Source organism: Macrobrachium nipponense, chromosome 35 (assembly GCF_015104395.2).
Source record: "Macrobrachium nipponense isolate FS-2020 chromosome 35, ASM1510439v2, whole genome shotgun sequence".
In the NCBI taxonomy this organism is placed as follows: domain Eukaryota; kingdom Metazoa; phylum Arthropoda; class Malacostraca; order Decapoda; family Palaemonidae; genus Macrobrachium; species Macrobrachium nipponense.
This window is the reverse complement of record NC_061096.1, coordinates 41,909,507-41,920,609: the sequence shown is the minus strand read 5'-3', so window position 1 is coordinate 41,920,609 and position 11,103 is coordinate 41,909,507. Positions and strand designations below refer to the sequence as shown.

At 37.7% G+C, this 11,103-nt stretch overlaps 1 protein-coding gene across 1 annotated transcript in view; it reads right to left on the bottom strand.

Moving 5' to 3' along the window:
• Positions 1-5,763: 5,763 nt before the first annotated feature.
• The window catches only part of LOC135208678 (uncharacterized), a 5,759-nt gene continuing 419 nt past the window's right edge, over positions 5,764-11,103 (bottom strand). Inside the window, exons 2-9 of the mRNA XM_064241118.1 lie at positions 10,561-10,662; positions 10,167-10,297; positions 9,189-9,326; positions 8,943-9,012; positions 7,840-7,994; positions 7,403-7,514; positions 7,006-7,114; positions 5,764-6,329 (exon numbers count right to left, since the gene is read on the bottom strand). Coding sequence (XP_064097188.1) covers positions 6,098-6,329; positions 7,006-7,114; positions 7,403-7,514; positions 7,840-7,994; positions 8,943-9,012; positions 9,189-9,326; positions 10,167-10,297; positions 10,561-10,612 — 999 coding nt within the window. The 5' untranslated portion in view covers positions 10,613-10,662 and the 3' untranslated portion in view covers positions 5,764-6,097. The remainder of the gene's footprint in view (positions 6,330-7,005; positions 7,115-7,402; positions 7,515-7,839; positions 7,995-8,942; positions 9,013-9,188; positions 9,327-10,166; positions 10,298-10,560; positions 10,663-11,103) is intronic.

Genomic DNA, 11,103 nt, shown 5'->3' with positions numbered 1-11,103 from the left:
GGTAGCCTAATAAACATGGCACTGTTTGCATAAACTGGAATCTGTCATACCTAGATGGGTGCACAGACAGCAATAATAGATTCAAGTTTTACCACCTAAAGCACCATACTAGGTACAGACACACAAGCCTAAACTAAGCACAGGTCTAGCCTACCTACGTGGTCTAGAATTAATAGGCCTAATAGGGTAAAAAACCGCATGGTACAGGGGTGGACCATGTACGATCAATGTGTACAACCCCCAAAAAAGTACATTATAACGCGTCCTGACATCGGAGATGGGCATCAGACGCGACTTGTTGTTGGTGAGAAACGGAGCTAAAGACCTCTACTCCGGTGTCAGGACGCGTTATAATGTACTTTTCTTGGGGTTGTACACATTGATCGTACATGGTCCACCCCTGTACCGTGCGGTTTTTTACCCTAATTAGTAATACCTAGGTATTAGGCAGCTAGCCTAAACTGGGTGATCACATAGGTACTTCATGTCAGAGTACCACAGGCCAAAGAAATAGTTAGGCATTACTTTGGGTATCTGACTACCTTGATCTAGGCCTTGGCCTACTGGGCTATCAAGTAGGTAGTAGGCCTAGGTAGTACCTAGTCTATTCTTATCAGTTTGGCCTCCTAACAGCTTCAAAACTAACCTAGCTGAGATTACAAAAATTATTTCTCACTTTCCGTTGGTCCTTTTATTTTACGACAATAAATGGCAAGTCTAAAAGGCCTAAGTCTAAAATAGACATAACTTCAGTACCTAGTAGTAGGTACGATACAGTTCATTGCTTTTTCCTCACGACGTCATCTAGTACCTAGGTACTGGCTAAAACAGGTTATATTAAATAGTTTTCTCGCTTCTAGAGGCTTTTTATCGCTCTCCAGTAAATAGAATAAGGCCACAGGGGCTAAATTATAATAAAAGAACACAAAAGCCCAAGAGTAATTAATCCAGTCCATCGCATTTTCCTCACGACGTCCGCCCACCTGATGATGACGATCAGGGGGGAGGAACCGAAAGATAAAACCACACCACAACTTACCACTAAAACACAGCTTTTGCACCCTACGGAGGTCAATTTTCTCTTCACTCTTGAGCTGGTCGAATTCCTGCAACCTGCAAAGTGAATGACATTCAGTTTACGGTTCCAGAGAAAGATATTTTCATTCATAAGAAACGACAAAGAAATCTTTGTTTACCTGGCTTTGTACGCGGCCATGGTTCAACAATGAACATTCTTTGTTGGATGAAAAGTCATTTGCTTTAATCCAGAGTATGTAGGTAATTATATTTTTAATATATTATCATAAACTAAAACAAATAATTCTAATTTTTTTTATTCATTTCGTTCACAATATGCTAATTGTTTATCTATATTGAAACGCACGTAATAGATACATTTAAACTAAATGTAATTTCTTTGTGAGCTATGTCTTTTGTTTGAATGGACCATCAAAATCAACCACGAAGAGATTATAATGATAATACTATTCTCAGTCGAAAGTTGAGCAGAATTTCTGCCAAAAAATGAATAGCAGTTGTTATATTAGCTTTTATTTCTATGCTTTGTGTTTTTACTGACCATACAAACAAACGATTCAATATTGGAAACTTTCAATGCTTTGCATCTGTTTTTAAGCTGAAATAATAACAGATCATATTTCTGAATACATTCATAAACTCGAATTCGTATTTCCTTTACAAAACGATTTCGACTTAGTTCCCCCAAGACGCTTCGTTAAATAATACGCCAAAGGCTTTTAGAATAAACTTGTAATATCAGTCTGACTCCTTCACTGTTATGGCGTATTCCATTCTTCTTTGCTTAATGGGTGAGGTAATAAACTACAATATAAAGCTTATTACTACCCCGACTAATAATCAAATAATTGTTGACAAGAGCCTTTTCCCAGCATAGCTGTTTTATTCCTCAAGCATCCATTTACAAATAACATTGAATAACGCACACAGATATTCTTAATTTACGAATAATATGCATCCCGGTTGTGCTTGAGGGAATTGCATGCACTATCCGGCTTATTCGTGCAATCTTGCATTCTCTTTAACCTTAAAATACTACTGACATCCATGAATTGGCCACATAGTTTCAGAAAACGGGGGTTTGGTATAATAGAAAACGATTCAAAGCTCTGTTTACGCATAGCCCTCAGAACATTTGCGTGTTTATTCTTAACAAGCAGCAATGACAGCATACATGCATACGTATGCACGCACACACAAACCTACACACACACACACACACACACACACACACACACACACACACACACACACATATATATATATATATATATATATATATATATATATATATATATATATATAATATATATCTCTCCTCTCTCTCCTCTCTCTCTCTCTCTCTCTCTCTCTCTCCCTCTCTCTCTCGTCTCTCTCTCTCTCTCTCTCCCTCCCTCTCTCTCAGAACAAGTTGAGCGAGCGGGTGTACAGGTGTAGCAGGAAAATATTCCCCTTTGACTGAAATCTTCCCCCCCTCTCCCACCCCCGCCCCCTCCCACCCCTAGGATTGACTTTCCCCCCGGAATAACAGCCCGGACTGTTTTTCCTTCCGGGAGAATTTTAGACCTAGGACATTTCTACCCCCTAAATGGAAACTATTTTAACGAATTACATAATCAACGGATAAGTTTGACAAAATCATAGGAATTGTTTACTACATTAGAATTACATTAGTTTATAATGTAGTCTGATAATTTTGAATTTATATGGCAGCACATAATATTGTTAAACCATTTCGTCCGTCGTGTTCCTTGGTTACTGATACCTACTATTTTATTATTGTCTGTGTTGTTGGAGTCAAAAGCAGTTTCAGGTAGAACAATGGTGATGCCACATTATACTTGTCATTACCAGATTATGAGGATTATGGGAAAGATAATGGTTAAAAAAAGTCTTTATTGGAAGGCTAACTTACAAAAAGTACTTAAAATGTAAATAAAAATCACAGATTCTAGAGGAGCGTTAATTAATTTTATCTTTTGTCTTTTTGACTGCGTGACTGGATTACACTAAGGCAACTCCTTGAGGCCTTATGATTGTGTGTTGTTCCAAGACAAGCAGTGTGGTAACATTCATAACAGACTCACAGTCGACCGATTCGCGTAATTCGCGTAATTCCTGTACATTCTTGATATATCCCTGCCCCAGGAATGTCGTCCCCCTTTGCCTTAAGTGTTGTATAAAGCGTTGTAATTGCATCTTCATCCATGAATTTGTAAACACCCTTCAGTGCTTGTCTTTTCATGACAAGCATGCCGGGAAGCTTCTCTGGTTTTGTTTCTGTTTCGTCTTCTGTGACTTGTTTTCCATCTGCTTACACCTTTTCGACAGCTTCCTCCTCTACGCACAAACATAAGAAAAATTACATTTCAACTGGAATATGTAGGACTCTCGTTTGTTCAGGGTATACTGCTGCTCATTCACTGATGCGTTGCACGGTTCTTCTGCTACAGTGATGTCATCATCTTGCTTAAAACCGTTCGTGTTATCTTGTTTGTACAGCTTTAAATTCACTATGTGGCACAAGTTTTTCAGTTTTTTATTTGATGAAACGTTTTTTCAGTTTTGCGCGTCCTTTGCTTACAATAGAAACAACTTCATATGGGCCTATGTATTTTGCTTCTAATTTCCCTCCCATTCGATGATTATTATAGTAACAATGAGCCCTCGACTATTTCATTGTATTTAGATGTATGTCTTTTATCACAGTTCTTCTTTTGTCTGTTTTGAGCTTTAGCAGACAGCTACCTTTTTTCTGACAATCTCTCTGTTAGCTCTTTAACAGTCTCTGCTGTCGTTACCCTAGTTGTTCCTACCGCCTCATTGACCCAGTATCTAGGGAGATTGGAAGCACGGGATCTCTCCTAAACTTGGCAGTGAAAACGGTAACGCCAGTGCTGGCATGGACCGAAGTACGATATCCGAATAGGATATCGTTTTGTTTTTGGTTAACACATTTGATAAGAGCTTTTTAGATGGTTTGATTAAATCTCTCCTGCAATCCATTTGTTTGCGGATGATAGGCTGAAGAAATTCTGTGATCTATCTGTAACTTGGCACATATGATGTGATTCAGTTCGTTGAGAAATTTTCTCCCTTATTAGCTAAAAAGAACTTTGCAACTTCTACTGCAGATTTGTTTTTTATAGGTGAAGCAACTTGAAATTTCGTAAAGTAATCCGGCATTGCTACAATATAAGTGTCCTCTCTCTCTCTCTGGGGCTAGAGTCCGATCAAGTCCACTCCTGCCTGAGACCAAACTTTTCAGGAACAAGCACTGGATGTAACTCTGGAGCTTGCATTGCTGGTTTATTACTTGCTCTCAGGCACTTGTCACATTTAAAAACATAATCACTAACAAGTTCTTTGATGTCCTTAAAATAATACTTAGAAGCAATTTTTTCGACGGTCTTACCCCCTCCCATATGTGCACCACCAAACCACTCATGACAAGCTTTGATAACTGTGCTCACTTCCGTTTTCATCAACAATGGCCGCAACTGAACTTCATTATTTGTTTTTCGTTTATGCATTAGATGTCCATCTTTAACACAAAATGGTTCGCACTTTTTTCTGATATGCTTTTCGTCTTTGCTCAGTCCATCAGGCTACTTTCAGCTATCCAGGTATTGGTAGCATGTGTGGTAAGTGAGCTCCTCCATCTTCAGATACAGCTGTTTCCACTGCCACTGCTCTGACTGTCGGACAACTGTGAACTGTGAGTGCGATTGTCAACAGCCCAAGTGATATGGTAGTTTTGTAGTGGTGATAATTATCCTGTGTGGCAGGCTGTCATTGCTACACGTCGCCGCCATAGCCACACTGTTATACAAGAGTGGTTTTAGTTTTTTTCTTTCCGGCATAATGCCAAGCACTGGAGCAACTAAGGCCATTCAGCACTGAAACGGAAACTGACAGTAAAAGGTTTGAAAGGTGTTACAGGAGGAACACCTCGCAGTTGCACTATGAAACAATTTTTAGGAGAGGGTAGGCAGTAAGATGGAAGAAAGAAAATATGAACGGAGGTACAGGAAAAGGAATGAAAGTGGTTGCAGCTAGGGGCCGAAGGGACGCTGCAAAGAACCTTAAGTAATGCCTACAGGAATGGGGTTGGTGGAATCTTGGTCCAGAGGGGGAAATACAGATTGTTACATCGGTAATCTCACGCTTTCCTCACTTCTGCCACAGATGTTATTTTTAATTCACTTGTTGATCATTATACTTTGAAAGAAGACGTTTTCTATACTAGGAGGAAACGTAGCAACCTCAGCTTGCTTCTTAAAACGTCTGCTTTCTAATCAACAAATTTACCATTTTACAAAGATTAATGAACTGAGGCCACCATCCAAAGGGGAATAAATGCAACATATCGAAAAGTAGAATATAAAAGATGCTTAACCTTCAACTGTGTAGAAATTACGTCTGTTCCACATTAGAAAAGAATATATAATAATTTCACTTCGCCAGAACTGAGAAAATGTTAGATTAGTGTGTCTTATACCACAATTGAAGAGGAATTTCTATTACTTTTCCTTTATGAATATTGTTTTTCTCAATTTCACTTACGGATATTGTTTTTCTCAAAGACTGGTGACTAATGTGCAAAACTACACGACAATTCGTGAGTTGATTCATTTTTACAAAAGGTATCTCCATCCACTACTAAAGTTTAACACTTTCGATTTACAGAGTAATATCATCACTGAGGGTAAATAAATTCTCATACATCATAGGTAATTCTATTTCAGCATTTACCATTACATTACCAGTTTTTCAGAAACGGGTAAAAGATCATTTGTCTTAATCATAAAGCACAATTAACACATTCAAAATGACATGGGCTACACAGTATAACTGTTGCAAAATTTCTTAACCTGCCATTTAAAACTAAAATTAAACTTAAGTTCTCCAGCATCTAGTCTTCAGGATACCAGTTGCCACCAACTGGGCAATTTATACAAAGAAAAAGAAAAATGCAAGAGAATCAACCATCAACCAGGAACGAAAGGATTGGTTTCCAAGTCAATCAACGGGTGGTCCAGGTACATCGACGACGAGTTTAGTACGCCTGCTTGGGATGCTCATCTGGCGTCACACAGAGAGGGCTCTTCCTGGTCCAGCATTCCTGGTCGCTTGCGAAGTAGTAGTGCTCGTAGGTGATGGCCAAGCAGTTTCCCGTGAGAGGTTCCGACGGCGCCTGTTTGTAATGGTAGCAAATGCCGTCGTTGGCTTCTCGGGTGACGTTGAAGGAAGGCGAGGTCACTACGCGGGTTGAGCAGACTGGGGTGTGTCTGGGGAAAGAAATAAATAAATACATTAGCAAATAAATAAACAGATGATAGCATAGACCGTCCGTATATTTCCTTACATAGGATCGTGTCCAAATGAAATACTTTCAAGTCGGTTCATTATTTGGCTGTGAGACGTAGCGAGAAAAGCTACTTGGAAGAAATTAACACAAAACGAACCGAATGCAAATATTAAAAGTAAAAACCAGCACGCGTATCGTCAGTATCTGCTGGTAAGGTGGAACTGCCAATTGTCTACCGGATATACCGGATATAATGCCTAAGGCAACAGAGAAAAAACACGAGCGAGAAATATATGCCATCTTCAACTCCAACGAAGACATGATGCCTATCGACACTTGAGGAAATAGGCTGGGCTTTTGTGTTTTTGTTTAGATTGCAGGACGGTTCAATAGCCATATTCTGGATGATGAAGTGTAGTGATTCTGATCGTGATAAACAAAGGTGATGGAAAACTGGAAAAATAACGAAACTCCACCTTTCCCCTGCTTCTTAAAAGGTTATGATTCACATTTGGGACCTGTCATTTTACGTTTACTGGCAAACAGGGGGCATTGAACAATAATATTAACGACCTCCCAAGACTTCCCGGATGAAACAACATGAATTTTAGTAACCCTAAGGCACACAAAAACTTGAAAAAAGGGAGAAACTTTACCTGACCGCCCAAATGGGAGCACCAAGCTGAATGCTTCTTTCGTCAGTCCATTGCCAACCAGTGCTTGAATTCACGTACATTCCTCCGATCCAGAAATCCTTTGTCACCTCTGCAATGTGATCGGAGGTAAATAACTTTGAATATCACAGAAAATCAATAAAACATACTAACTTTATAATGAAGAACCTAAAATATTTGAGGTGTCAGTAGAGAAATCTCCACCCGATAAATGTAAGTACCGACGAGCTCATAAATCATTTTGAGATAACTGCCAAAGAAAAGGAGCAGAAATATCACATCCTAGATATAAAATCTTAAATTTCACAGATAGGTGAAAGAACAGTACACAAAGGGCATTACGTGGAAGCAAGAAAAACAAACGACATGCATTACTTACGATTGTCGTTAAAGTGTTGCAGAAGAGCAATGTAATTGCTTAAGTCAGATTTCACGACGAATAGTTCACCTCCGATAGCTTGGCAGAAAGCTTGGGATTCCAGCCATGTAAGCTACGAAGTGAAGGAAGAAGTCATTACTGTACCATTATCTACAGTTTTTTTCATCTATTCGTAAAATCAGAGGTAGCCTTAGCATAACTGACAGGGACACACTATGGAATAAAATTCTACATATGTACTAAATAATCTTAAACTTTCACAGGCTATAAGTCAAATTTCAAAGCTTCAAGAACATATTTTCAGACATTACGAATCACGTAAAGTAATATCGATAACATACTCGTATTGCATTTCAGGTTTTAATAACGAGTTAAAAAAAAATTAAAAACATTTCCGTTTTCGCGTACTTTTTCGAAGGTGTCCGAAGTTTACTTACGTTTCCAATGAAGAAGACTGACACGCATTGATCGCCAATTCTGGTGTAGAGCTGTGGGCAGTCCTTGTGCCTGATTGTCAAGTCCAGCTGACGTTTAAAATCTTCGTGGAAATCTTCGGCGCTGTAGAAAACAGAGGGCGATGTTGCCAGGGAGACTGGAAAGAAATTCCTTTTGGTTAGTTTTCTTGAAAAAGATAGAAATAACTAAAGGTCATTTGAGCTACGAAAATGACCCAAATGTTCCCGAAACCAATAATCTAACTCGCACTAAAGACAATGTTCCCGAAACCAATAATCTAACTCGCACTAAAGATACAGTCATAATATATAAAACAGTTTTAATAAGTTATAGTGGATTACCAATACTGAATGGAATGGAATAGTTGAAAAAAATCTGTCATTTTGAGTTTAGTATATATCTAACGTTACACATTTCGTATTTATATTCATTACTACAGTTTTATGACTGATATTCGAATGGATAAAGCAGCAAAAAAGAATTTTCCCCCGTAAGCAAGTAGTGACGTCAGTGCACCTCACGTGGTGCACTGTAGGCATCAAAGTTCTTTGTATCGTCCCTTCGGACCCTAGCTGCATTCTCTTTCATTGCTTTTGCTGTACCTCCATTCATATTCTCTTTCTTGCATCTTGCTATTCACCCTCTCCTAACAATTGTCTCATGGTGCAAACTGAGAGGTTTTCCTCCTGTTAGGCTACACCTTTCAAACCTTTCTACTCTCAATTTCCCTTTCAGCGCTTTTGGCCTAAATTCCATATCCCTTCCTAAGCGATTAAAAAAAAATTCTGCTTGTAAACATATGATATACGATTTTTCTGAAAATTGCAAAAATGAAATTACTCTGTATGTCAGAGACGGAAATAAAAACATGCAGATTACAAAGCTGAAATTTGATAGGAGTCATAAAATGCTTAATTTTTCCTACAGTTATTTCTATAGCTATCTCCGTCACCTGTTATGCACAAAAGAAACATTTTCCCTCACTTCTGCTCTTCTATACCTCATTGCATCGATACTCGCGTTCTCCTAATCTTCTGTGCACTGTCAATCAGTCTATTCTAGCCTTGGGTTTTCGTCAACTTACTTGTAGGTGCTGTGGTTGGTGTCTCGAGAACGATGGAGTCTATGTCCTGAATCTTCTCGTCTTTCAGCATCTGCCAAAACGAGATGTTTAGTTTCATAAAAAATAAATAAAAAGACAAGTCTTTTCAGCAATATGCTTTTCAAATAAGTTTCTATACTTTTGTTATGGAGAGAAAATTAATTCTTTAAATTAAAGAAACATTGCCAAGCCTCATCAACTGATTTCTTCGTTACTCTGTTGTTTTACCTGGCAGAGCCTGGGGTCGACGGAGCCCTCGCAGGGCGGATCTGACAGCCCGCAGTAATGGGAGAAGGTGATGCAGTCTGATCTGCCGTTCCTTAAGCACTTGGCGTTGTTTCTCTCGCAGTCCGAGTTTCTCCAATACTGTAGGAAAGAAGAAAGACTCAGTCAGTTGTTAGGAGTCGAAACTAATAAAGGGGGATTCGAAACGGGTGAGGGAGATTCGATCAACTCTACATAGGTGGAACGTTCTCTCTTTGCTAAGTCACCCTCTTTTAAGCTCAGGAGTCAGGAATGGTTGTAGTAGTAATAGTAGTAAATGGAATTTGTCTTTAAAATGGCTCCATATTCAGCATGGGTGCACTCGCGTGATGTTGGGGTAAGTTTTTCCCACCAATATAAAGAAGAAGACGTAGCCGTAAAAGAAGCAGAACAATATCATCTTTATGGTTTTTTAATTCTGACGAGACATGGATTAAATCTTCAAGCTGTGTGATGGATATAAATAGCTCTTGTGCTCTTCATATCCATCATATTAAATTTGATGATTAAAAGAATAGTCTTGAGATTACAGACATCAAATTTTCAATTATTTAGAAAAGAGAGAAGAGAGGAATGACAGTAGGGAGTTTTTTTTCCAAAATATGGAAAAGTAAGCCATAGCGTTGATGATATTGACAAAGCTAGCAAAAATAATAAAATTAATTATGACAGTAATTCAGAGGAAAGGTACAACGATAGCAAACAAATCAACAAAGATATACTGCTTGTAACAAGATTTGGAAACGAGAGAAATCATTTTTAACTAAAAGGCTATACTTCACGAAGTAAACAAAAAATTGACTGACTATATTAACCTTCAATGAAAATACTTGCCCTTTCACCAGGAAGAAAACATATGCTATAATCGATGAGTAAATGAGTGAACAGAGAGAGAGAGAGAGAGAGAGAGAGAGAGAGAGAGAGAGAGAGAGAGGGACTTACCCTGCAAAGAGTGGAGTCCTCATCGGAATTGTCCCCGCAGTCGTTGTCTCCGTCACAGATGTATCTGATTCTCGTACAACGATCGCTGTTCTTACAGTGGATCTGGTCGCTCTCTGGGCAAGTGGCTCTGGCTGAAGAAAGTAGAAGAAGAACGTCACTTATAAGGACAAATGCGCCAGTGGACAAATCGTTATAGAAAATGGGATTTAGCAATATAAAAATGACAAGTTATTGAAGTAATGGCTTCTACGAGCTAAAATATGTAGAGTTATTTGTTACATTAATAAGTTATATATTATATATATGTTATATTAATTACGATATTATTCTATTATATATATATTATATATATATATAAGTAAATACACATATACACTAATATTTATTTACTTACTGAAGGAACATGCCACCAGCAAAAGTAGAAGTGTTCTGATTAAGAATGACATTGTGGAATTCCGCTGACCCTCGAAGGGTTCTAGACTTGAGAGGCACAAAACTAGAGGCAATGGAAAAGAATAAAAGAAAAATATTATTTTTCGCCTAAAAGGATACAAGATACAAGAAGCCTTGACATCTTAAAACAAGCAAAAATATTTCTCTGAAACGGATGAAAGAATCTGCCAAAGAGAAAATGAACAATGAAAATAAATACGAACGAAATGGAAAATCTCTCTTGTAGGGAATAATAATAATGATAATAATAATAATAATAATAATAATAATAATAATAATAATAATAATAATAACAATAATAATAATAATAATAATAATAATAATAATAATAATAATAATAATAATAATAATAATAATAATAATAATAAACGCACACACACAAATGGTTATAAATTCATACCTAGATCTAGGTGGAAGTAAATGATGAAAAAAATATAAAGTGAGAAAAGGTAAATTCATCTTATAATTTAATTAATTAAACGGA